Source organism: Monodon monoceros, unplaced genomic scaffold (genome assembly GCF_005190385.1).
Source record: "Monodon monoceros isolate NGI ecotype Baffin Bay Population unplaced genomic scaffold, NGI_Narwhal_1 Super_Scaffold_6, whole genome shotgun sequence".
In the NCBI taxonomy this organism is placed as follows: domain Eukaryota; kingdom Metazoa; phylum Chordata; class Mammalia; order Artiodactyla; family Monodontidae; genus Monodon; species Monodon monoceros.
In genome coordinates, this window is record NW_021703783.1 from 42,448,179 (window position 1) to 42,474,578 (window position 26,400).

At 45.0% G+C, this 26,400-nt stretch overlaps 1 protein-coding gene across 3 annotated transcripts; it reads right to left on the bottom strand.

Annotated features, from left to right (window-relative positions):
* Window positions 1–26,400, bottom strand: RNF41 (ring finger protein 41). Of its 3 annotated transcripts, XM_029205458.1 has the most exons (8): window positions 26,215–26,375; window positions 23,596–23,779; window positions 10,627–10,674; window positions 9,089–9,201; window positions 5,076–5,347; window positions 4,239–4,374; window positions 3,717–3,820; window positions 1–2,917 (listed from the first exon to the last, which is right to left on the bottom strand). In XM_029205458.1, exons 4-8 carry the CDS (start codon window positions 9,176–9,178, stop codon window positions 2,566–2,568), a joined length of 954 nt encoding a protein of 317 aa, XP_029061291.1. In that variant the 5' UTR covers window positions 9,179–9,201; window positions 10,627–10,674; window positions 23,596–23,779; window positions 26,215–26,375; the 3' UTR covers window positions 1–2,565. The 3 variants fall into 3 exon arrangements, with proteins under 3 accessions (XP_029061291.1, XP_029061290.1, XP_029061293.1); XM_029205457.1 differs by lacking the exon at window positions 10,627–10,674 and having other exon boundaries at window positions 26,215–26,400; XM_029205460.1 differs by lacking the exons at window positions 10,627–10,674; window positions 23,596–23,779 and having other exon boundaries at window positions 26,215–26,379.

Below are 26,400 nucleotides of genomic sequence, written 5' to 3' on the forward strand. Positions count from 1 at the left end.
TAATATGGTACACTGTGGTAAAAGTTTTTTTCTCATGATAGGGAGGTGGCAGCAAATGCCTACAAAAGGGTTTATCAAGATTTGACAACCACAGCAGGTGCAGTCATTCCAGGTTCCTTTCCTCCTGTGTACTTTCTTGGTTAGGAGACACTGGGGGTGGAGGCTTCCCTGCCTTCAATGGAATCCCAGATTCCAAAGCAAAGGTGCTTGTGGGACAAGGGGGAAAGGTACTTGCATATCGTCTATAGAAAATGTCCCCAAATCCCAGAACACATAGGGAAGACATGGATATGGAGCAAAGGTAAACCCTGAAAAGAACACAATTCAGATGACAGGTGAGAGTGCTTCAGCTGTGCAGAACAGGAGTCAGGAGGGAAGGATGTAGGAGGGTACACAAGGCAAAGAATATATGAGGTGCACACCCCTCCCAGATAGAACTCCTCCTAAAACAGAGGTTAGTTCTAAGACAAGAGTAGGTTACAAAGCAAGGAAGAAGTCAGGGGAATTAAGGTGAGAGAAAGGCCAAAGCAGAGGAGAACCTTCATGAGGGGAGTGATGTGAATTAAGAATTGAGAGAGTTGAGTAAAAGATTTATTATTAGTGCAGTCAACACCATGGAACAGCACATATATAACACAACTAGCAACCTGCAGAGACACTAGTGCAAAGGGTAGGGAAGCCTTAACTGAGCTTCCTGGCTCCATCTTAGGGTGACAACAGGAGGGTATGGGCCTGGGTAAGGCAGGCAGGGGCAGAGGGGAGTGGAAGAAATGTAGTAACCAGACTAAGTATAGCAGCGTTTTCAAATTCCTGAGCACAATGTCCTAGAGCTGGAACATATGACTGTTCCTCACCCCCTTCAAGCTGTATTCCCTCCTCCCCACAGTTCCAGTGGAGCCATGACCCAGCTATCCAGACCTACCGCAAGCTGGCCTGGAAAAAAGCTCCAAAAAGAGAAGCTTTATGGCCATCTCTCTCCAGCCCCACTTCCACCTGCATATCAAGATAATCATACCCACTATTCCTCCCCTTCTCTTACTCTGCTAGTCACCCCAGGGATTAAGGAATGCCCTGGGCATCCCGAAATGCAGCTGAAGTCGTAAGGGGGTATGGGTGAGACAGCACAGCCTGTACTCAGAGACATAATTTCTATCCCATCTTGCCTGATGAAGCTTAGAACCCAGCTATATATATATCTCCAAGGAAACCGGGTGTTGGGGGGAGTGGCGGGCAGGATTTCTTCAAAATTAATACTCGAAGTCCAGAGTTTTACAGTGAGACCCTAGATGGGCTGGGAGCAAAGTTCTCCACAGGGCACAGTCATTGATGCTGGACTGTCACATCCATCACTGGAATAGAGGAAGCTCCTCATCTCAGATGGGTTATGGAGGACTGGGGCAGACTTCAGTTCAGCCAAGGACTCCCTTAGCCTTTCCTATATTAAAGCCAAAGGTTGTGCTGAAAAGGAAAAATATAAGACAGACCCCATCCCCGTCCCACCCTATCCAAAAATCCCCACAATAGGAACAGCAAAAGAAAAGTTTTAAGTTTTGTAAATTTTTTTTTCTTTTTCCTTTCTTAAAAAAAAAAAAGTAAATAAATTAAATTGCCAACAATGTGGCTGGGCTGGAAAAGTGGGGTAGCCATAATCAGGCCATTCTTAAAAAAGAAAAACTGTGAGGGAGGGAGTAAAATATAAACAAACAATGGCCAAAGAAAATTATCAAAATAACTAGTTACAATCACAGGGCTGAGAGAGAGGGGTCTATGGAACTATTATGGCCTGTGCCAGAGGCAGTGCCTACCCAATTTCAGCAAAAGCCAGAGAGCTGCTTCCTGCTGAGCATATTCACCCCAATGGACTAACCCCTCACCCCAACCCTGTCATTCCCTAATCGTGAGAAAGTGTAGGAAAGAAGAGCTCATCTGGAAATTTTCGGCATCCCCACCTGCACACCTGCAGACCCGGCGGGAGCCCACACCTTTAAGGTGGGCTGAACAGGGTATTGCTTGGCACAGAGGTCCAGTCTTCCCCTAAGGGCCACCAGCGATGGCCTACTGGCCTCATTATTTCTAGGGTTTTGTTCCATCCTTACCATTTCTTTAGGATGTCTGCTCCCCAGAGCCGCCCTCTAAATGCTGTTTAGAGAGTCAAGAGGCCTGCCTGCTCTGGATTCCCTGGTTTTGGAGGAGGGGAACAGTTAGAGATGCCTCACTCCATCCTGATCCTCTAGAGAAAATGAGTATCTTTGTGCTTTCTGAAAACATCTGGAACCAGGACCCTAGGCAGGAAAACAGAAATAGAGGTGGGGACTTTCCCAACCAGATGGAAAATATACAGACATTTTAGGGGAAGAAATTAGGCAAATGGAGGGAATCTGGGTTTCCCACCTGAAAGCCTGAGCAGAGTGCCCTGGGGCCCTCTTCAGTGGCAGAAGAGCAGGGAGATGTGTGGCTCTAGCGTTAGCCACGGTATTAAGGAAAGTGGGGAGGACTCAGGACCCCGCTGCTGGAGTGACAGGATTTTCTGATTTTCATCTCTTCCAGATAGCCCGTCGAGATCTCCTATATCTCTTCCACGCCATGCGCAAATATCATGACAAGCCCTGGCTCCTGCACCATGTCATCACCCATGTGCTGGTTCTCACAGGCCATCACAACAACAGCCTGCTTGCCAGGGATGCGCTTGGCCACGTAGTTCTCATAGTAACGCCGGTTCATCTGTCTTGTCTCTAGTGTGGCCAGACCCTGGGGCCAGCTACGCTCATGGGCATTTTCGATCAGCTCGTTGACAATAGACGCAGGACAGCCACTCTCCACCAGGGAGCGCTTGATTACAGCCTGGAGTACAGCATCTGGGGTGGAGATCATCCCTCCCCAGCGGGTCACTCGTGCTGGCTGCAGGGAGTTCACCCACCTGTGTGGAGGGAGTTGGAGGTGGTCAGTCCAGCTCGTCCCCTTTCTCTGCATTGGCTTTTCTCCTAATAGGAACGACTGCCTGCTCTGCACTCAACCTAACTCGATTCCTCCTTCTTTCCTTCCATCATTAGTTCAGAAACTCCAGATCTTTTCCTAGTTGGTCCCATCTGAGTGTCACCACATGTTACTCACCAGATTAAACTCCACGAGAGTAGGGTTCCTGTTATTTTTCTTAAAAATCCCAATACTTAGCACATGGTGCCTGGCATGTAGTAAGTGCTCAACAAATGTGTACTGAATGAAGCAATTATTCCTCTATACTGTGTCCCTCGCAGCACTATTTGCACTATACAGACTGACTCAGTTTAGTCTATGAACTATGCAGAACTCCAGAACTGAAAGGGATCTTAGACTTCGCTTGTTTACTTCACTTGTTTTTGCTGTATTTTAGATCACTTTCCTGGATTTGTACTCTCTTCTTCTCTGAACTGTAAGCTCTCTGAAGTCAGGGACAATATCTTCTCTTTTTGGTCTTCCTAGCACTTCCACAGCCTTTAATACAGGGCTTTGTACATGTGGGTACCCATCTAACTCTTGGGTAAGCTTTCCCTTCCAACCAGCCAAAAGAATATGAGATCCTCTGCTAGGGTTGAAGGTTATCGCCTCCTCCTCTGGCCCTGTTCTTCATCCCAACATCTGAGAAGCAGTGCCCCCGGCCCAGGCCTCTTCTTACCCTCCCCCCAGGGCTCAGTGCCAGGACGTGGGATGAATGACTCCACGTCCTGAGTGACACTCACTCTAGGATCTCGTTGTACTCAATCGTCTCTTCCAGGCTCTGAAGGTTGGGGTTGACACTGCGAATTGCACGCATGTACGCCTTGAGCAGCTGGATGTCTCGCTTCTGTGTGGGGGGGAGGAGAACAAGGGATAATGGCTAAGACAGACAGTAGATGAGAGACAAAAGTTTGTCTGAGAATGAGGGAAATGGAGAGATCTGAGGAAAAACCAGAGTGGAAGCTTCATGAAGACAGGGATACGACTGTATCATTCCCAGCTGTATCCCCAGTGCTCAGCATAGTGCCTTCAAGGGAAGGCATTTGATAAATGTTAAGTAAATGAATGCCACTGATGGGATGAAGGGAAGCAAGAAGAGCTCCAGCCTGATTCACTGCTATGCACAGGCAGAGTATCCACTGACCAGGCTCTCAAGCGCACGCACAGATCTGCCGCTCACATCCACGCCTGCCACCCACAGGCCACAGGCGCGAGGTTATCTGCACGTGAAAGACGTGTGCTGCCCTGTGTTCCCTGCGCCCTACCTGCTCTGCCAGCTGGTGTTTGTGTTCCGCTGAGGTCTTCTCCAGCTCTGCAATCCGTGTCTGCTGCTGCTGTGCCACTGAGCGCAGGTGCTTAATGCAGTTGTGGTTTGGCAGCTCATCTTTGGGCATCTCCAGGCTGCCACCCAGGGTGGGAAAAGAACAGGATAGGAGCATTAATGGGACATGTGAGCAAAGGCACGTAACTGCTGAGAGGGCTTTTTCCTACCTGAAATGACTAACATTCATTCATTTCCAACATTCAGGCGCCCTCTTGCTTATTGCCTTCATTTCCTTCTCCCCAGCTCTCCCTCGTCCCTTTGCTGTCTACTTCCTCTGGGCCTCTTTCCCTCTCTAAGACAGTGTTTCATCTCCCACGTGGCTCTCCTTTCCTCCTACAGATTCTGCCTGTGCACTCATTCCTTCTGAGAAGCCCTAGATTCACAGCCCTAGCTATCAGTATTTAATCAAATATTTCACACCCCAAAGAAAGAAAAAATAGGACAACAGGGAATATGAGAAGCCTGGATATTAGAGCAGTCAATCTGACAAAGAGAAAAGTAGTACTGGATGAAAGGGAGGAATAAAGTATATCAGTCTTTAGTGGTATCATAGAGATTGCTGAATTGCTGTCTCCCTTCTTTCATTAAAGCAAGAGCAAAAAGATCGTAGCTCGGAAAGCAGCACGGAAGTGAGATCTTGGAGCAGGGAGCCAGGGGGGGCCAGGAACACTCCTTGCCTGCAGGAGACCTCTTCAGCTAGCGAGCAGGGGATCCAGAGACAGGGGTATAAACGGGAAGGCCCTTATCTGTGTGGGCAGAAGAAGGGCAGGAATCTTACCCACAGCCCTGTTCACAGGTCACAGGCCGTTTTGGGTTGTGCTCACAGTCACTGAGGTGAGACATGAGGTTGTCAAGCCGGACAATAGCACTGCAGCCAAACACAGCGTTGTCGCAGGCGATCTGCAGCTTTGACAACATGTTCCGCATGATCCGAGGTACTGGGCGCAGGTGAGCGACCGTCACAACACTCCGGTCCACCGGACACGTCTGCTGCTGAGAGAACCACTGGGTGATGCAGGCGTTGCAGAAAGCATGCTCGCAGTGAGGCGCCTAGAAGGGAGAGCAGGGCAAAAGGGGCACAAGAGAATTAGCAGGAGCTAAGAGCCTGGGTACGATTAACTCCGCAAAGCCAATCAAGCCTCTGCGCAGCTTCTAGGACCAGAGGTCCCTGGGGTCACAGCAAAATATAGATCTACTATGGGCAAGGCATTGTGGGGGACAGGCTTCAGATATGTTTCCTGTGCCCAATAGTCCAAATGGATTGTGACATAAGACAAACAAGTAAAAAATTATATAACAGTAAGAGATATAAATAATATTCCAGGACAATGAGAGAGAGGACATAAGGAAGTCAATTTTTTTTTTTTTTTTTGCGGTACGTGGGCCTCTCACTGTTGTGGCCTCTCCTGTTGCGGAGCACAGGCTCCGGACGCACAGGCTCAGCGGCCATGGCTCACGGGCCCAGCCGCTCCGCGACATGTGGGATCTTCCCGGACCGGGGCACGAACCCGTGTCCCCTGCATTGGCAGGCGGACTCTCAACCACTGCGCCACCAGGGAAGCCCAGTAGTCAATCATTAATTGCCAACTGGATTACATACTCAATAATTGCCAAAGAAATCCAGAGGAGGGTGAGATCTTTCCAGTCTAGGTCAATCAGGGCAGGTATTTATGGACAGGACAGACTCTGATATGGGTCTTGAGGGATAAGTAGAGAGGAGGCGGGGGCAGAGATTTACTGGCAAAAGTTCAAAAGAAATTTTTTTTTTGCCACACCAAGTGGCTTGCGGGATATCAGTTCCGCAACCAGGGATTGAATGTGAGCCACAGCAGTGGAAGTGCTGATTCCTTAACCACTAGACCACCAGGGAACTCCCCCAAGTTCTTATTTTATGAGGCCCAACCTGAGGCGTTGCCCTGAGTCCCAATGACCAGGGCTACCCTCCAAAACAGGACTAGATTTTTGTAGAATCACATTCTTTTCAGTTTCACAAAGATCATATTTCAGCCTACTTCCTTGATAATGCAAAGAGAGAGGACTCTCTGGCCTCTGTGGAGATACAATCTGGCCTCCAGCATGGGACAAACACAGTAGGCACTCACTAGATGTTGATGAATGGATGAATGACTCGAGCACTTATTATGTCCCAAACATTTTGCTACGTGCTTAAGATAAAAAAAAACAGACAGTTTCTGCCTTCAAGGTGCTCACAGACACCAAAGACTGTAACACAGAAAGGCTTCATAAGGAAAGAAGTCATTCTCAGTATCATTAATCCAACTGTCAGTACATTTTTATTTTTCACTTAAAGACATAATATTTGATTCTTTTCAAAATCTTATAGGCCCTCTCTCCAAAAAAAAATCCTGTTTGTCTACTTTTCCCCATCTGTACGGCCGCTAATCCAGTTCAAACGATCATCTCTCATCTATATTATTATGTCTTCTAACTGGTTTTCCTACTTCTACCTTGCCTCTTTATAATCCATCCTACATTCAGCAGCTGTGATCGTTTAAAAAGGCAAACTAGATCATGCTTAAAATTTTACAATGGTTTCCGATTACACTTAAAATAAGTCCAAACTCCTGCTCAGGACTTATAAAATTGTTTGATCTGGCCCTGTGCCTCTGGCCTCTCCTCACCTCACATCATGCTCCCAGCACTGACTTCAGCCATTCTGGCTTTCTCTCTGTTCCCTGTCCACACCCTGCTCATTCCTGTCTCTTGCTTTTGCTGCTCCCCTTTGCCAGAATGGCCCCTTATCATTCAGATCTCAGCTCAACTGAACCTCTTTGGTGACCTTCCTATCTAAACCTGCCACCCCTGCAGAAGTATATAGAATGCGGTACCTTTTGTGTAAGAAAGGTAGGCAAATATACATATACATTCATACTTGCTTGTATCTGCCCACACACACACTGGAAGGATATCAAATAAACTAGTAAAAATGGTTATCTATGGGGGGATTAGGTGGACTGGGACAAAGATGGATGCAAGACTGTTCACCATCTCTCTTTTTTTTTTTTCACCATATATCTTTTTATACTGTTTTGATTTCTGAACCATATGAATTTATTATCTAGTCAAAAAAAAAATAAATATGATGTAGGGAAATCAGCATCCCTAGCAGAGGCTTTCTACCCTTGGAAATGTGTCTGGAACCTGGCCTGCTCCTCAGAAGGTAAAGCCTGAGTCGGGGCGGGGAGGGGGCGGGGAGGTTCTGCCTTAGTCACCAACGGCCACTGACTTCTCCACATGTGACTCACCTCAAATGATAGTGCTAGAAAACAGACAAGGCCCTGCCAGGGTGGGGAGGGAACTGACATACCCCATGACCTCTTGACACCACCAGGAGAGCTTGCTCCACACCCAGCCAATCTGCTTCTAATGGTCCAGGGCTAGCTGCCACTGGAATGCAGTCTGATTTTCATTCAGCTCAGGCATCTGTTCTCCTTTGGGTAGTTGAAAACTGGAGAGTAAGAATAAACTCCAAGAATCAAGGGGAGCCCCAGGGAGTGGTATTAGCAGTGCGTGGGGGAAGGGTCATGCGACCTCACTGACTGGTGTCCTGGTCTGGAAAATGGGATTATCTCCAGCCAGCCAGGAGCGGCAGAGGATTAATCGGTATTTACAGAGTACAGGCAATAAGGACCGTGCAGAATGGTGTCCCATGAACACAACAGTTAAGAATTCATCTCACTCATTATACTTGCCTGGTAATCATGAGCTTCTCCTCATACTTGCCCCAGGAAGATACAATTATCTCTGGTCTGGCAAAGCTGGTAGAGAAATGACCTAGTGAAGGTGGCAGCTTTCATATCAAAATGCAGAGTACATGGCTGCATCAAAAACTTTTTTTTTTTTTTTCAGTAAATCCCAGGAAGAAACTAGGTCAGTTCACACAGTTCCCCACTTGCTATTTGTTAAACAGTACGCAGGCCCGCAGGAAGACCGGCTGATTACCTGAAACACTGTATCATGAAAATGGAGAGAGAACTTATTAGAAGAGTCCAGGAGTTCAGTCATGGGTAGGAAGATGGAACCTAGTCAGAGCCCCTGAAGAGAAAAAGAAGCTACCAAACTACTGTCAAGAGGACAGAAACAAACAGCTGACCATTTTACAGCACAGAAGTCTCACGGTGACCTCTGAAGAAAATCTGAACCACTGTACTTCTGTGGTGTCCACCTCTCGACAGACTCTGGAAGGCCCTATTCCTCTTGTAGTGGCCACTGCTCCTTTGCACCAAACCTCTATTCTGTGTGTGTCAGGAGTGCGGGGAGTGGGGGAAGGGGGGCCTGAACACAGTGGCCCCATTTCCTATGAATATATATTTTTTTAATTTCCAAATGTTCCAATTATGTTTTTCTTTTCATATATATAAATTCATTTATTTATCTATTTTTGGCTGCGTTGGGTCTTCGTTGCTGTGCATAGGCTTTCTCTAGTTGCAGAGAGCAAGGGCTACTCTTGGTTGTGTGCACGGGCTTCTCATTGCGGTGGCTTCTCTTGTTGTGGAGCACGGGCTCTAGGTGCGTGGGCTTCAGTAGTTGCAGCATGTGGGCTCAGCAGTTGTGGCTCGCGGGCTGTAGAACGCAGGCTCAGTAGTTGTGGCGCACAGGCTTAGATGCTCTGCAGCATGTGGGATCTTCCCAGACCAGAGATCAAACCCGTGTCCCCTGCATTGGCAGGCAGATTCTTAACCACTGCACCACCAGGGAAGTCCCTGAATATTTTGTACTAGCTCCACTGTCATCTACTGCCCCACCAAACCTGCCATCAGACCGACTCACCTGGACTGGCTCCTCCAAGACTCCACTGCAAATAGGACAGATAAGGTCTTCGTCAACATCCCCCTGGAAACGGGTTACATCATACCCCATGTCTCATCACTGAAACCCAGGTCCTGGAATGAACAACAGAGGAAAAAAGAGGCCAGTTCAGAAGATTACAGATATGTGCCAACTTGATCTCATTGCCAAGATTCATTCATTTGTCCGATAAATATTTGCTGAGAGCTTACTATGTGACAGTCATTTGGGTGGGTGGGGGAGCTGACTCAAGAAATTTAATTCTAATGGGAAAAGATTTTATATAAATATACACTTAAAATATCAAGTGCTAGGCCTCCCTGGTGGCGCAGTGGTTGAGAGTCCGCCTGCCGATGCAGGCGACGCGGGTTCGTGCCCCGATCCGGGAGGATCCCACATGCCGTGGAGGGGCTGGGCCTGTGGACCATGGCTGCTGGGCCTGTGCGTCCGGAGCCTGTGCTCCGCAACGGGAGAGGCCACGGCAGTGAGAGGCCCGCGTACCGAAAAAAAAAAAAAAAAAATGAAGTGATTAATGCTTTTAGGGTGAGCACAGGGCACTATGAGACCAAGAGATGTGGATACCTGACCCAGGCTGAAAGGAGAGGGAGGCTGAGAAGCTTTCCAGGACACCAGTGGGACGAGCAAGAAGTTAGCTAGGTTGTGTGTGGGGGGCGGGGGGAGCTAGGGCAGGGTGGGGCATTAGGGTTTTAGGCACATGAAAGAGCATATTAAGAGCCCAGAAGGGAACTTCCCTGGCAGTCCAGTGCTTAGGAATCTGTCTTTCAATGCAGGGAACGCAGGTTCGATCCCTGGTCCGGGAACTAAGATCCCATGTGCCCTGGGGCAGTTAACCCCGTGCCGCAACTACTGAGCCCATGTGCCACAACTAGAGAGCCCACATGCTCTGAAGCCCACGCGCCACAACTAGAGAGAAGCCTGCATGCCGCAAGGAGGAGCCCGCGTGCCACAACTAAAGAGTCCATGTGCTGCAACTAAGACTCGACATAGCCAAAAATAAATAAATTAAAATAAATATTTTAAAAAAGAAGGTAAGAGGGGATATGATGAGTTCAGACAACTTTAAGTGGTTCAGAAAAAGTTCGATCTGAAGGGTGCAAGAGAGGGAGTGTCAATATACAAGGCTGGAAAGGCAAGTAAGGGCCAGGCCATGAGAAGTGTTATGTAAGGAGTTAGGACTTTACCCTGAAGGCTATGCGGAGCCACTGAAAGACTTAAAAGGAATGATGTGATAAAAGTTCTTTTTTAGAATCACTCTGTAAACAGGGGTGAGATTAGAGACAGGAAGAACATCTAGGCAGAAGAGAAGTAGTGAGTGTCTGAATTTAGGTGGTGGTGATGGGAGGGAAGTTCAGGAGAACAAAGACACAAAGAGCAGCGAGGCTGCCATGCCCCTTCTTTGGGCTCCTAAGGGTCAAACCCAAACAAGACATCACTGAACAGTAAGTGCAATTCCCCTGTGGACATCCAGCCAGTGGGCTAATTGGAGCAAGGATGGGTACCTGATATAAGGGCAGACAATCTGCAGACCAGCCATCAGCTGTGATGTCCTGAAAAAAATGAGCTGAGTCAATCATGTAGTTCTCAGGAATTCAGAATCAGGCTGTTCAATTTAAAAGGGTGGGGAGTGAGGGATTTCCCTGGCGGTCCAGTGCAACGGCCCAGGTTTGATCCTTGGTCAGGGAACCAAGATCCCACAAGCTTTGTGGCATGCCAAAAATTAAAAATAAATAAATAAACTTTAAAAATAAATAAATAAAAGGGTGGGGAATGGGATGGATGCAGACAGGCCTTGATAGGTCAAGTGCAAGCTAAAGTACAGCACTGGACTGAGTCAAGACTGACTGGATTTAGATGCCCGGTTCCACTACTCATTAGCTGTGTGACCTTGGGCAGGCTTAGTATACTTCCTAAGCCTGCATGGCTTTTTAAACAGATAACATTGGTATAAGTAACAACAGAAGTGACTCTCACAGGGTTGCCCTCAAAAAAACAATACATATAAAACATTTAGCACAATGCCTGCTGGCACATACTAGGCACTCAATACACAAGAGTAACCATTATTTAGGTATACATTTTTTTTTTTTTTTTGGCCAAGCCACACGGCATCTTTGTTCCCCAGCCAGGAATCCAACCCGTGCCGCCTGCAGTGGAAGTGCGGAGTCCTAACCACTGGACCGCCAGGGAATTCCCTATTTATGTACATATCTAATTTCTACTACTTGATTAGAAATTCCTTAAGAGTAGGAACTCAAGTGCTACATCCAATTTAGCACCAAGCACAGTTCTTTACAAAACAGTAAAATGTTTGGTGTGATTAAATGTTGCTTTAACTGGAAGCTTCCCAGCAGAGTACAGTGGACATGTATTTTGTCTACCTAACATCCCATTTTCTGTAAACAGCATCACAATTTTCCTTCAGGAATCAGAACCTGTTTCCTAGCGGACATGTGACCCAACCTAGGACAGTGAGAGAGATGCCTGGGACTTCTATTGGAGCTCTCATGGGGTTTGCATAGCTGGTAGGATGTACAATTCAGAGTGGTCAGTGACCATCTCTGCCATTAATGAGGACAGCCTACTTACAGAATGACGCCATAATTGGGAATTCCCTGGTGGTCCAGTGGTTAGGGCTCTGCACTTCCACTGCAGGGGGCATGGGTTCAATCTCTGGTCGGGGAACTAAAATCCCACATGTCACACAGCATGGCCAAAAAAAAAAAAAAAAAAAAAATGACGCCATAATGCAGAAAGCAGAGCTGAGAAATCAAATTCAGGTGAAATCATTTGAGGGCCTGGATTCAGCCATGCCTGACGCCACAATCACTTTCTGAACATAAGTTACATGAGTCAGTAAATTCCCTATTATGTTTAGGCTGGTTTGAGCTGGGTTTTTATCTCTTTAAACTGACAAAAATCCTGATTAATGTAGGCTAATGGAGACAAGAAATCACAAGGCTCACTTTGGAACCACTTATCTTTCTTTACCCATTTTATATAGGAACAACGATACCCAATGACATTGCTACGATTACACTGACCTCCATCACCACCACTTCTCTGTATTCTTGTTCCTCCATCTCTAGGGCCTAAGTTCAGGGCCTTGGGCTTACTAACAATCCCCCTGAAACTGTCACTCTAAACCACCTTGGTCTGGCTATCTTCCTCTAAAATAGGGATATCCATCTATTTGTCTCTCCTCAGACCTTTGACCTTCTGTTCCTATGCCAACATTCCCTTGAATAATCCATCAACAGTAATGGATTAGAGTGAGTGCATGAAGGGTAATATTAAAGACATCATAAAGTGAAATGTGAAACCAGAACTAAGGCCCCTTGTGATTCTCCTTGTTGCAACTCACTGAACTGAACAATGAGGACAGTGGTAAGACAGCCAAGAGCAGTCCAGTGTCACTGTCCTGTGGACCTCCACTACTGAGCGCTGTAGTGCAGACCATGGCGTTGTTCACTTTAGGAATTCTACTCCCTTTCTCTTTCATCCACATGGCTCCAGGAGAAGCTGCCTCACTAGTACTGTGAGACCTAGGCAGCAGCTGACTGGGACAAGGGTGAGCACGCAACCCAAGCAGGGCCAATGGATCCTATCTCTGAGAATTTGAGCTTGATACCAAGAAAGATGAGTTGGTCTTTCTTTGCCTGTAATGTGGACTGAGGAAGACAAATCTACAGAGGGAAAGAAAAGACTGAAACAGACACAGTGAGAAAGGCCTGGATGGGAGCTGGAAAGTCCTGAGGCTTCAGAGTGACTGGTTTGTTCCCAAGACCCAGTTGCCTTCCTATCTTTGGCTTCTGCGAGACACCCTGTGTATCCTCTTTTTTTTTTTTTTTTTTTTTTTTCGGTACGCGGGCCTCTCACTGCTGTGGCCTCTCCCGTTGCGGAGCACAGGCTCCGGACGCGCAGGCTCAGCGGCCATGACTCACGGGCCCAGCCGCTCCGTGGCATGTGGGATCTTCCCGGACTGGGGCACGAACCCGTGTCCCCTGCATCGGCAGGCGGACTCTCATCCACTGTGCCACCAAGGAAGCCCTGTGTATCCTCTTTTTGCTTAAGCTTTGAGTTGGGCTTCTGTACCTTTTTAAAAATTATTTATTTATTTATTTGGCTGCACCGGGTCTTAGTTGTGGCAAGCGGGATCTTCGTTGCCGTGTGCAGTATCTTTAGTTGCAGCATGCAGGATCTTTTAGTTGCGGCATGCAGGATCTTTTAGTTGCAGCGTGCAGACTCTTAGTTGCGGCATGCGGGATCTAGTTCCTTGACTGGGGATCGAACCCAGGCCCCCTGCATTGGGAGCACGGAGCCTTAACCACTGGACCAGCGGGGAAGTCCCTGCACTTCTGTATCTTACAGCCAAAAGAATCCTGGCTCAAACAACAACAAAGAGACAGCATACAGCATTAGAAGTTTGGAGAGGGATGGTTTAAATTAGGACTAATGAAGGCGCTAGGACACTAGGATCAGAATTAATCTGAAAGCTATGGGAGCACCTGAAGGATTTTTGTTGACATAAATTTACAGGGTTTAATTTTTTATCTTGACAATTTCAGACTTACAAAGATCCCATATATCCTTCATACAGACTCCCTAAATGTTAACATTTAACCACATTTATTTTATCATTGCTATATATATACACTGATAGATGGATAAAAATTTTCTGAACTGCTTAAGAGTAAACTGTAGACTTGATGCTTTTAACCCTAAATAACTTTACTGTGTACTGTATTTCCTAAAAAGAACATTATTTTATATATTGATAGTAAGATTATGAAAATCAGGAAATTAACACTGATGTAATACTATATTTACAAACCTTTTTTCCAATTTTTCCAACTGTCCCAATAATCTCCTTTAGCAAAAGAACATTCAAGATTATGCTGAATTATGTTATGCACTGAATTGTCAAGCTTCTTTAATCGTTTAACTGAAAAAGTTACTAAATCTTTTTTGTCTTTCATAAATTTGACATTTTTAAGAATACACACCAGGTATATGAGAATGTCTCTCAATTTGGATTTGTCTGATGTTTCCTCATGATTAAATTCAGGTTTCATTTTGGGCAAAAATACCAAGGAAGTGGCATCGTGTTCTCAATGCATCATATCAGGAGCACATAATGTTGATTTGTACTGTTCCTGGTGATACTAACTTTGACCCTCTGGTTAAGTGCTGTCTGTCAGGTTTCTCTACTCTAAGAGTTATTATTTTTTCCTTTGTAATTAGTATAAATGTTGTAGGGGAGATTCTTTAAGTGTGTGTACACCTGAAGGATTTTTAAGAAACTGACATGATCAGCTTTCTGTTTTAGGCTGGCAGGTTCTGGTAGCTGTACAGAAAATATACGGAGTAGGGAAGATTAGAGAAAGTGAGACCTTTGTAGGAGTTTATTGTAAAAATTCAGATTAAGAAAAAGTATAAAGGCTCAAAGCAAGACATTTCAGAGAAGGAATCAGGAATCAAGCAGTCCAGTGGTTGGGACTCTGCGCTTCTACTGCGGGGGGGCCCGGGTTCGATCCCTGGTCGGGGAACTAGGATCCCACAAGCTGGGCAGCGTGGCCAAAAAAAACATAAACAAATAAAAATTTAAAAAGAAGGAATCTGAATCTATATTAGTTCAGGAAGTAATAAAAAGATGACTCTTTTGTTTCTGCCTTGGCTAAGTAGTGGTGAATTCTTATTTACCAATATAAGAATTAAAAAAAAAAAAGATCTGGATGGGGTAAAAAAACAATGATCCTAGTTTTAGACATGTACAGTTTGAGATTCCAAGTAGAAATCATGAAGGTAGTAGCTGATGGGTTTTCAGAGGCCACACAGGGAAAGTATACAGAATGAAAACAGAAAATAAGGGTTGGTCTGAAGACTACAGAACCCTGGGGAGCACTGACTCTTTGCTTATTTTTTTAGTTTTTCTTTTTTCACAAGTATATATGACTATATTTTCATTTTAAAAAAATACAGCCTCTCGGGACTTCCCTGGTGGCGCAGTGGTTAAGAATCCGCCTGCCAATGCAGGGAACACGCGTTCGAGCCCTGGTCTAGGAAGATACCACATGCTGCGGAGCAACTAAGCCCATGCGCCACAACTACTGAGCCTGGGCTCTAGAGCCCGCGAGTCACAACTGCTGAAGCCCGCACACCTAGAGCCTGTGCTCTGCAACAAGAGAAGCCACCGCAATGAGAAGCCCGCGCACCACAACCAAGAGTAGCCCCCGCTCACCACAACTAGAGAAAGCCCACGAGCAGCAACGAAGACCCAAGGCAGCCAAAAATAAATAAATAAATCTATATTTAAAAAAAAAAAAAGAATATAGCCTCTCTTCCCACCTTCCTCTCCCCATCCATTGATTGGTGAACATTCATTCTTTCAACTGCCCTTCTTTGCTATACAGATTCTTTTTTCGGCTGTGCTGCACTACATGGGGGATCTTAGTTCCCCAAGGATCGAACCCGCGCCCCCTGCAGTGGAAGCACGGAGTCTTAACCACTGGACCTCCAAGGAAGTTGCACAGATTCACGTATGAGTAAGACAAATAAGGGTCTTTCTCTCATGTAGTTTATATTCTAGTGGTAAGAATTTCCAATCCACCAGTCTAAGCCTTGATTACAACGTATTCTGCCATTATCCTCTCATGACTGAAGTTTGCCTGACTGCCAAGTTTTCCCCTGAAACAAATCATGTTGCAGTTAACATCCCTTGTAACAAGATTTTTTGGAGCACAAGAACAAATCTCTCTCCTAGGACAGATTCCACTGAGAGGTGGAACTGCGGTACTGAATGGTGTGCCTGCTATTTGTTTTCCTAGACACTTCCATATGGTACTCTGGAAAGGCCTTTTCAATTTACACTACCAACAACAGTGCATGAAAATACTTTATCAGTGACATTTAAAAAGGGGGACAAAAAGGAGCCTGCAAAAGAAGACTGAGAAAGATTGGCCAGAGATAAGAGAAAATCCTGGAGAGAAGATGGTCACAAAAGTTAAGGGAGTTGGGGGTGTAGGGAGCAGGGAGGGAAAGGGGAATGCTTGTTTCATGAGTAGAGTTTCAGCTTTGCAAGATGAAAAAGTTCCAGAGATCTGTTTCACAGCAATGTGAAAATACTTAACATTACTGAACTATATACTCTCAAAAATGGTTAAGGTGGTAAATTTTATGTTATGTGTTTTTTACCCCCCCAAACACACAAAAGCTAAGGAAGTAGAATGCTTAGAGGGAAAAGAAGTGTCAAAAACTGCAAACACAAGTCAAATTAAAAAAAGCAAAAACTGCCAGGATGTGGGACTGTGGACACCACAGCAGAAGGCGGTTCCATGGAGTTGGGTGGCACTGTGGCGAGCAGTTTCAGTGAGGCATTGGGAGTGGAAGACAGACTGCAGTGGCTCACAGTGAACAGGTGAGACAGAGAGATGGGGACTGAAGACAACCCTGTCGAAAGCTTGATTTCCAAGGAAGGAAAAGAGAACCAGCTAGAAGAGCACTGGAGGCTGAGGAAGTGGGTTGTGTAGGGGTGTTTTTCCTTATGATGAGAAAGGTTTGAGGATGTTTATGTACTGAGAGGAAAGCACTAGTGAAGAAGGAAAAGTAAAGATGGGAGAGAATCTGGTCACTGGGGAAAAGGTAGGAAGGGGATCCGGAATTATGTCAAACAGGAAGAGGGACACACTTAAAGCAGGAAAAAAGAAAGGATGGTACCAAAAGAGGCCCAGATAGTTTTTCAAAAATCACACCCGTAAACTTTTAAAATTCAGATAATCACTTATTCATTTAAGTGAACAGTGAAGGTATAGTTATGCTTAATTATGGTAATGTAAGCCCATCTGATGGAATAGCATATCTATTTTTATTTATTTATTTATTTATTTATTTATTTATATTTATTTTTTTTTGCGGTACGCGGGCCTCTCACTGCTGCAGCCTCTCCCGTTGCAGAGCACAGGCTCCGGACGCGCAGGGTCAGCGGCCATGGCTCACGGGCCCAGCCGCTCCACGGCATGTGGGATCTTCCCGGACCGGGACATGACCCCGTGTCCCCTACATCGGCAGGCAGACTCTCAACCACTGCGCCACCAGGGAAGCCCAGCATATCTATTTTTAAATGATGCTTATGAGGAATATACAGTAACATGATACAATAATAGATGAAAAGAGTACGACACAAATTTGAATACAGATCTGTTTAAAAACGTATATATTGGGCTTCCCTGGTGGCGCAGTGGTTGAGAGCCCGCCTGCCGATGCAGGGGACACCGGTTCGTGCCCCAGTCCGGGAAGATCCCACATGCCGTGGAGCGGCTGGGCCCGTGAGCCATGGCCGCTGAGCCTGCGCGTCCAGAGGCTGTGCTCCGCAGCGGGAGAGGCCGCAGCAGTGAGAGGCCCATGTACCGCAAAAACAAAACAAAACAAAAACGTATATATTTACAAATAATCCATGTACAAAGAGACCAGAAAGAATTATCACAATAACAATTGTTTTATTTAGGTGTAGAACTAAGAATAATGTTTTTCTTCTATTTTTAACTATCAAACGTTTTATTGAGCATACATTTTTTTTGTCATAATTCAACTTTAAACAGTCTTCCACAAATATGGAAAAATATTTTTTTCAATTTAGAAATTACTTAAGAGTAAAAAGTATAGGAATGTTTTTACTTTTGAAGTTCAGGAATAAAAGGTGACAGAATTTGATCTCACCCAGAAGTTTTCCCTATTGACTTAATTCAGACAGTCTTATTTTTGCATTGAGAGTTAGAATGGGCCATAAGAGACCATCTAGTTTAACATCCCAGGGCTGGAATCCTCTCCACAGTACCCAACAGTCATTCACCCTGTGCTTTGACAGTCCAGGGAAAGGCCAAGATAGGGTGCAGCAGGAGCACAGATGAGAAATATCTAGCCTAAACTCAAATCTCCCATAGCATTCTAGAATGCCTATGTCCCTCTAAAACAGGGTACCCAGAGCTTCACCTGTGGACTGACCAATATGAACACAATGGGACTATTAGCACCTTTCCTCTCTACTTCAATTAATGCAAACTGACACTGGTTAGTGCTGTTCTGGATGATAGCTACCACCACTCTCATAGTCAAGACAAACACACAGAGTTGGGATGAAAGGAAGGCACAAGAGAAAGAGTCAAGAATAGGTGCTACCTGAGACAGCCTCTACATGATAGCAAAAATATCACCAAATATCCATAATTCACCTGTTGAACTGCTAACTTTACAATATCTACCTCAAATAAACAAATTGTAATCTGGTTTCTCTACAATAGCTATTAAATCAATCAGAGGAAAAAAATTATTGCTGCCTTAAAATGAACCAGGTATGAAGTCTTCCAAGATACACTAAGAGAAAAAAACTACAGTATATAATAGTATATGTAAATGTGCCACCATGATGTGCCACATAAATGTGCCAAAAATAATATGTATGTGACTATGCTTTCATATGCATGGAACTCTGCACAAGGATACATAAGAAACTGCCAACAGTGGTTGCTTCTCAGGAAGGGTCATTAAGGGACAGGAACAGGGGGAAAATTTTAATTTCCTCAGTTATCCCTTTGTACCTTTGAAAAAGATTTTCTCTGTGTGTTCACTCAATATTCAAATAAAGAAATAAATTTATAATTATCCTAAATTGTGAAAGTGTTAAGATTAAATAAAAAAATATGTCCAAAATACTCAATGTCACATATACTATGTATGTCATTTATGTCATATAACATATACAGCATATACATATAACATGTAATATACTATAGCAAGGTCTGGAAAAAATGTACTCTTGCAAGAAAAAGTTAATCAAGGTGAATCATAACAAAAAAACCAATGTCCTAAAAAAGCATATATATATATATATTGGGCCCAGCCGCTCCGTGGCATGTGGGATCTTTCCGGACCGGGTTGAGAGGCAGACTCTCAACCACTGCACCACCAGGGAAGCCCCTAAAAAAAGTATATTTTTTTACCTTTTACCTAGCAATCCTAATTCCAGTAACTTAGCCTAAGGAAATAATTACACAAGTGTACAAAACAATATACTAAGTTGTTTATCTAAACATTGTTTATAATAGCAAAAAAAAAAATCAGAAATGACACAAATATCCAGTATAATTCCTTACATCCATAAAATGGGATACAATGTAGCATTAATATAACTTAGATATATTTGCTTTTATTAATATTTATTTATTTAGATTTTTAAATTTATTCATTTATAAATTTATTCATATATATTTACTTATATATAAATTTACTTATATATAAGTAAAATAACACATACATATTATATATACTATAGTGCCATGTTTGTTAAAAAATTTTATGTGTGTACACACTTATATTGGAGAGCATCTAGAAGGATATATATTAGAGAAGCTGTCTCTAAGTATAGAATTTTAGTACTTTTATTTTATTTATTTTTTGCGGTACGCGGGCCTCTCACTGCTGCGGCCTCTTCCGTTGCGGAGCACAGGCTGCGGACGCGCAGGCTCAGTGGCCATGGCTCACGGGCCCAGCCGCTCCGCGGCATGTGGGATCTTGCCGTACCGGGGCACGAACCCGTGTCCCCTGCATCGGCAGGCGGACTCTCAACCACTGCGCCACCAGGGAAGCCCTATCAGTACTTTTAATTTCACTCACAGTTTGTTTTTTGTTCTTTTTAATTTTATTTATTTATTTTTGACTGCGTTGGGTCTTCATTGCTGTGCGCAGGCTTTCTCTAGGTGTGGCGAGCGGGGGCTATTCTTTGTTGCAGAGCACCGGCACGGGCTCTAGGCACTCAGGCTTCAGTAGCTGTGGCGCACGGGCTTAGCTGCTTTGCTGCATGTGGGATCTTCCCGCACCGGGGCTTGAACCCGTGTCCCCTGCACTGGCAGGCAGGTTTTTAACCACTTTGCCACCAGGGAAATCCCTCACAGTTTTGCTCTTAGCTTTTCCTCCTCTTTTATTTTTTTTTTAAACAGTGATCATGTTTTACTTATATGATTAAATAATAATTAAATCAATATTTCTTATTTCTATATGCTAGCCACAATTCTAAGCATTTCTCGTATATTAACTCAACTAATTATTAAAATAACTCTATGAGTTACTCTGTGTGAGGTCGGCATTACCATGATCCACATTTTACAGATGAAAAACAGATGCAGAAAGGTTAAAAAGCTTCTTCAAAATCATATAGCTAACAGGTGGTGGAGACAGATTCCAACCCAGGCAGACTGGCCCCAGAGCTCAAGCCTTTAACTGCAGTGCTAAACTGCCTCTCAAACTGAAAAATGCAAGCTGCAAAAATAGTATGGTCCCATTTTGTACGGTATGGTCCCATTTTTATAAAAACTGTTTTTTTAAAGTGGTATACGTAGCGTATACATTTTAAAAATCTAGATGCTGAGATTATACTTTTGATCTACGTTACATATTTCTGCAAGATTTAATTATTTTTAAAAATCAGTTACTTTAGAGCAAGGGGCAAAAATTAAAACAGTACCCTTTTCTCCCTTGTTGCTGTGGGGCAATGCAGAAAGCAGGCTGAGAGCCTGTATTGTATAGCTTCACTGTGCTTTCATTTTAAAACAGTGCTAACAATGTTATCTTAAGGGGGAATACAAATTCTGAAAAGTTATCATAATGGGGTCTCAGGGGATCCTACATCGCCAAAAGAAACAGCAGAGAACTTCCCCAAAGAAACAGCCTCAGTTGGTGCAGAGATGGCCAGAGGGTGTGGGAAGCCACCAGCCAGGCTTAGGAGTTGCAAAGTTCCTACTATAAAGTCAAGGTTTACAAAACTCTGCAAAGATGCTGGGCATTGTTCTTTCTAAATAGAAACCTCCACTTTATGTGCTTGGAGATGCTCCTGTTTTATCTACCCTCCTATAACTATATCCTTTCAGAGGTGTGGCCTCGAGAATTAAGGGGAAATTTAGATTTCGATTCTGATTACGGCATTTCCTATTTGTCATCTATGGGAAACAAATGTTGAAGTGGTTATACACAATCTTGGAATCTAGCTCCTTGCCTCGTCTTGCCCTGCCCCTAAGTAGACAGTCAAGCTGACAGGCTAGGCTCCTTGACTATTCCTTCTACCCTCGGGGACTCTCAACACTGCTGTCGGGCTGTCACTGGGGTGGGTTATCATTTCAAGGGGGATGCAGTACAAGAACTCAACCGCTCACTGCCCTAGGGGCAGAAGCCTTAATAAAACCGAAACCACGGGGACCTCAGGAGTCACAGCCAGTGACCACATCCACTGGAAGCACAGTTTCCTAGATCTTCTCCTTGAGTTATGGAATAGGAAAAGGCCTTGGAAGGTATTACTCAAGTTGGGGAGCTGAACTAAAGTAGCACTGAGGTGTCCCTTTAGACTTATAGGAGTTCTGCCAAATTCCCTGATTTGAACATCCTGAACCCAAACCGAAAACTGCATTCCCAACAGGCCAGAACCAAACCAGGTAATTATGTTGCTATACTTCCTCACTGTTACACTGGGATGTCTCTCTATATTCCTGGTCAGCATTATTATAAAAATGTGAGAACTTTATTAGACCCCTTCCTATACCCTTTTAACTTACTGTTGCAGTTGTTTTCACTGTTCTACCCCTAGAGAGAGCTAGGAATTCAAAACAGATTGTTTCTGGGCTTCCCTGGTGGTACAGTGGTTAAGAATACGCCTGTCAATGCAGGGGACACGGGTTCCAGCCCTGGTCCGGGAAGATCCCACATGCCGCGGAGCAACTAAGCCCGTGAGCCACAACTACTAAGCCTGCGCTCTAGAGCCCACAAGCCACAACTATTGAGCCCACATGGCACAACTACTGAAGCCCGTGTGCCTAGAGCCCGCGCTCCGCAACAAGAGAAGCCACCACAATGAGAAGCCCGTGCACTGCAACAAAGAGTAGGCCCCACTCGCTGCAACTAGAGAAAGCCCACGTGCAGCAACAAAGACCCAATGCAGCGAAAAATAAATAAATTTTAAAAAACAGATTGTTTCTAACAGAGCCTGAACATTTATCCTCCCTTATTCAGGGTTTCTTGAACCCAGGTACAGGTGTACAAACCATGCACATTCACACACACACACACACACACACACACACAGGCGCACACACACGAAGAGAAACGTTACAGCAACCACTCCAACCCATTTAGAGTAACTGGGCATGCTGTCACCAATTCGTGGCAAAAGCATACAGGTAAAAGCCAAGTATATGTGCTGTAGTCTCCTTCTAATTCTCTCTCCTCCATGCCCTAAATACAGCAAAGGTGCAGAGAGCTGAGGATTCAGCCCAATTACTACAAATCACCAGACACATAGGAAAAGGGCCCCATAACCTGCCCCAGTGTAATGAAACAGGCGACTCCTAGGAATTTCACCCTAGTGAAGAAAGTAGGTGGTGGAGGTGTCTCACAGGTGTCCCTAAAACATTTCATCTTATCTCCCTGTCTCCCAATAAAGAAATAGATCTGGAAAAAAAGAAAACTGAGTTGAGAATCTAGAAACCTGAGTCCTAGTTCTAGCTATATTACCGACCAATGTGTAGCCTTGGGCAAGTTACTTAACCTCTCTGGGCCTCAGTTCCCTTTACTCCACATGAAATGAAACATCTGAAACTACATAAATTCTATGTAAGTACAAGAATAGGCTAAATTAGGGGATAATTATATTATAAAAGGTGCCCTGGCTTTATGAGAGCAAAGTCTGGCCTTGCTCTCTTTTGGCAACCCTCTTCACTTTCTAAGTGAAATAAGTGGTCTTTTTCATTTAAGCAGTAGAATCCTTAGAGTGAAGTTACTCCCCCTCTTAGAGAACTGAGCTCTTAGGAACTCAGGTTCCTCATTGCCTCTAAAGTCCCATTTACTTCCAGAATGCTGTGATCCAGACTAGATTTAGCACAGGAGATTTTTAAAGTTAGGCTTCTTCAGCACGTTTTAATTGGTTCAATTTAAAAAAGAATCCAGAGGGCACACAATTCTTCCAGAACTCCCAACTAACAACTCTAACACCTAAAGTGAGGCTTACCAGGCCTCAAAGACCAGCAAGGACCTCCCACTGGATCACCAGCACCAAGCACTATTTGTGTGGTTACCCCAAACCTCATCTTCATCCTATATACACAGCCCCCTTGCCAGTATAGACATGTAAAAGAAACAGAAAACACAATCCTTGTCCTCAAACTAAGGTGCAGGCTTGAGCCCAATGGCTGAGTATACAGGATATAAAACACATAAAAAGAGTAAAATTTACTAAGCAATTTACCAACAAATAAAAGTTAATAGTTCACGTAAGACATAAGTATGCAAAGAAGAACAGATTGATGTGGGTTAATCACAGAAAGTTTTATACATAAAAGAGTTTTGAGAATCAGGTTTTCAAGAGCAGAAGGAACCCGGATTGGCAGAGAAGAGGGTTCTAGCCCAGAATGGGATTCTGAATCAAGGCTCTTTACCTTCCAAGTGTTGGGGGCAGGTTCCCTGTTCACAAGGCTCCAACCCCCTGATGCTTCCACTCAGTGCCACTCAGGAGACATTCCCAGTAACCCATCTTGTTGGCTATTCTCCGACTGAGTCTTCCTTCCTAGGGACAAGCTCCATTGCCAAGGGGATGGATGTGATGTCACAATCAGGAGCACTCTATTAATAGGAACAAGGAAGAAAAAGGTGAGTCAGGAGAACTACCTGCACTTGGCAGTGAAACTAGACAGACTGGGATCTGGTGGTTGGTTGAGGAGGACGAGACAACTCCACTAAGAACTATAGGTTTCAAGGCTAGGCATCCAGGCTACCCTCTAAGGAGTGAGATCATCAGCTAAGGAATCACACGCACGGACCAGGTGATTCAAACATAGCTGAGAGGGGGAGAGAAAGGGACAAGAAGAAAGGTAGGGAAGAGGAGCTGTTTGAGATAGAAAAAGGTTCTTTTATTCAGTGCATACAACTAAAAGTAATGTCAATGAGTCTAAATCCGTGGCTATACAATGCAGAGAGCCATGACAGCTTACACGTACAGTATGATGCTTTAATGTTTCCAGAGTGCTTTCACAAAAATTATTTCATATAAAAAGAATTCTGTCCTACTCTCCACTTGGAAAATACTGTTTCATAAGAAGATGCTCAAGAATGTTGGTACAGGTGCAATTCTACTTCCAAGTCCAGAAATATTCCTGAGGGGATCAGGCTTTAAAAAAAAAAATGAAGAGGCAGTGAATCAGGAAATTATTCTAGGGTAGGAAACTGGAAAGACTAGAGGTAGCAGTATGATTAAGCTGACCAGACTCTCATTACTAAAAGGATGAAACTAAGTAGAAGGAGACAAGGCTTCAGACGCAGAATAGAAACTATTCAAATTCCTTTCCTTACCTTCACATCTATCAATGTTAACAGCTATGTTAGAAAGGATGACGATTTTTAGTCATAAAACAGAGACCATTTCATCCTGAGTCTGGTATACGTGCTCATTAGTTTACTACGTTCATCAGCCATAACACATTAGTATGGTATTTTAAAACTAATCAGAGGATAAAAGTGCAAGGCCAGATCCACTTTCTCTTCCCTGTAGTTGGAGGTGGGGGGAAGTTGATCTGTCTCTCCCATCCATAATACAGAGGAGGGTATAATGCTTCTTCCATTTTGACCACAGCAACAGCCTGGCACAAGCACCTGCACGTCAATAAATGCTTCCAGGAGCCAGCGCTGTTGGCTATGTTCAGTGTTCCAGTGACAAGTTTCAGACTCAGAAAGCAAACAGTTATCTAGCCTGGGAAAACCAATCGTCCTTCACTGCTCCCTTTACCAGAACAAAACAGGATTTTTCAACTGAGAGGAGGACCAGGAGTCAGGAGACTTGGGTTCTGGTCCCAGTTCTACCAACTGTATGGCTTTTAACAAGCCATGTATCCCTTCTGTAATTTTCAATTTCTTCACCTGTCAAGTAAGGAAAATGATAACTGCGTTATCGACCTTACATATTGTCCAGGAAAAGCAAATGACATAATAAATGTGAAAGCATACTGAATACCGCTATTCATAGGTAAGGTATTTGTAGTAACAGACTGCAAAATAAATTTAGAGTACTGAGGGCCCATGAGGAAATGCTTGAAAGAAGCCTGTTCTTTCTTTCCCATTACTGGGAACCAGGCACAGCCACAAAGCCGGCTGGACACACAGGGCAGTAACATTATTGCATCACTCCGATTCCCTGCCATTCCTATCTGGGGACAACTATCAGCCTGCAACATTGTCAGCTTCTTGCTCTATTGTCAGACTAAAACCACCTGTATAGGAAGGGATTAGACTATCACTACCACAGCCCAGTCCCCAAGAACGGTGATTCAGTGGTCTCTAACAGCCACATTTGCTACTAGGTAGAATGAAGTCAGTTTCTGAATGGAGATGTCTGTCAGTCCCTCAGGCAAAACACCCTCACCCCTCTCAGCTTTCTGCTCCTTCTCCGGCCCCCTCCTTCCCAATCCTCAATTTCCTCTGCGTTCTGGTTTGGAGAAGGCTTTCCGGTGTGTGAAGTGTGTGAAGAGGGACTGGCAATCCAGGGCAGGGATGTAAGGAATGTGAGATTCCTTCATGGAGGGGTGGGAGGGAGAGGGGGGAAGGAATGGAGGAGGAAGACAAGGCTGTCAAAGACAAGGCATGGGAGAGGAGCCAAGCTATGGCGCTTCGAGGGCGGGGGTTCAGGTTCCGACGCCCCTGCCCACACTGACCCCCAGTATGTTCCCTGCCTCCCCTTCCGGCCCGTCAATCATTGCCCATTTAAACACCACGTGGTTCCCCCAATTCGACCCCCTCCCTGTCCTCCAGCCAGCCCAGGCCCCCTCCCGCACTTCCTAAGGCTCCCCCACTCCAATGGACCTCCCCAACAACCCACCCATCAGCGCCCCTGTATCACCTCTAGACTCCTCCCTATTACTGCTCCCTTCCTCCATTTTTCATCTTTACTCCCATCCCTCCTCCTGACCTCCAATAGCTCGAACCCCCGTCCCAACCCCCCTGGGACCTTGCCCCCTCCCCTCCCACACCCTCTTTTAGGTGGGAGCTCGCGCAGGCGCCATACGCACCGCCCTGGAAGCGGTCTGGACTCTCCGTACCCAGGCCTGGCTGGAGCTGAGGCCGCAGCGGCCAAGGGATAGCCAGGGTGCCGGGTCCCAGCTTTTCCTGGGAGGGGAAGGGGAAGGGGAAGAAGACGAGAGCTGGTTCCGACCACTCTTCGCGGTGTGGGACAGATCCCTTGCCCCGCCCACCGC

Coding starts and splice junctions, on each gene's coding strand:
- RNF41 (XM_029205457.1), bottom strand. CDS start 9,178: ATGGGGTATGATGTAACCCGTTTCCAGGGGGATGTTGACGAAGACCTT. Junction 5,348..9,088: donor TCTTGGAGGAGCCAGTCCAG/GTGAGTCGGTCT, acceptor TCTCCCTTCTAG/GCGCCTCACTGCGAGCATGC. Junction 4,375..5,075: donor ACCTGTGAACAGGGCTGTGG/GTAAGATTCCTG, acceptor CCTGGGTGGCAG/CCTGGAGATGCCCAAAGATG.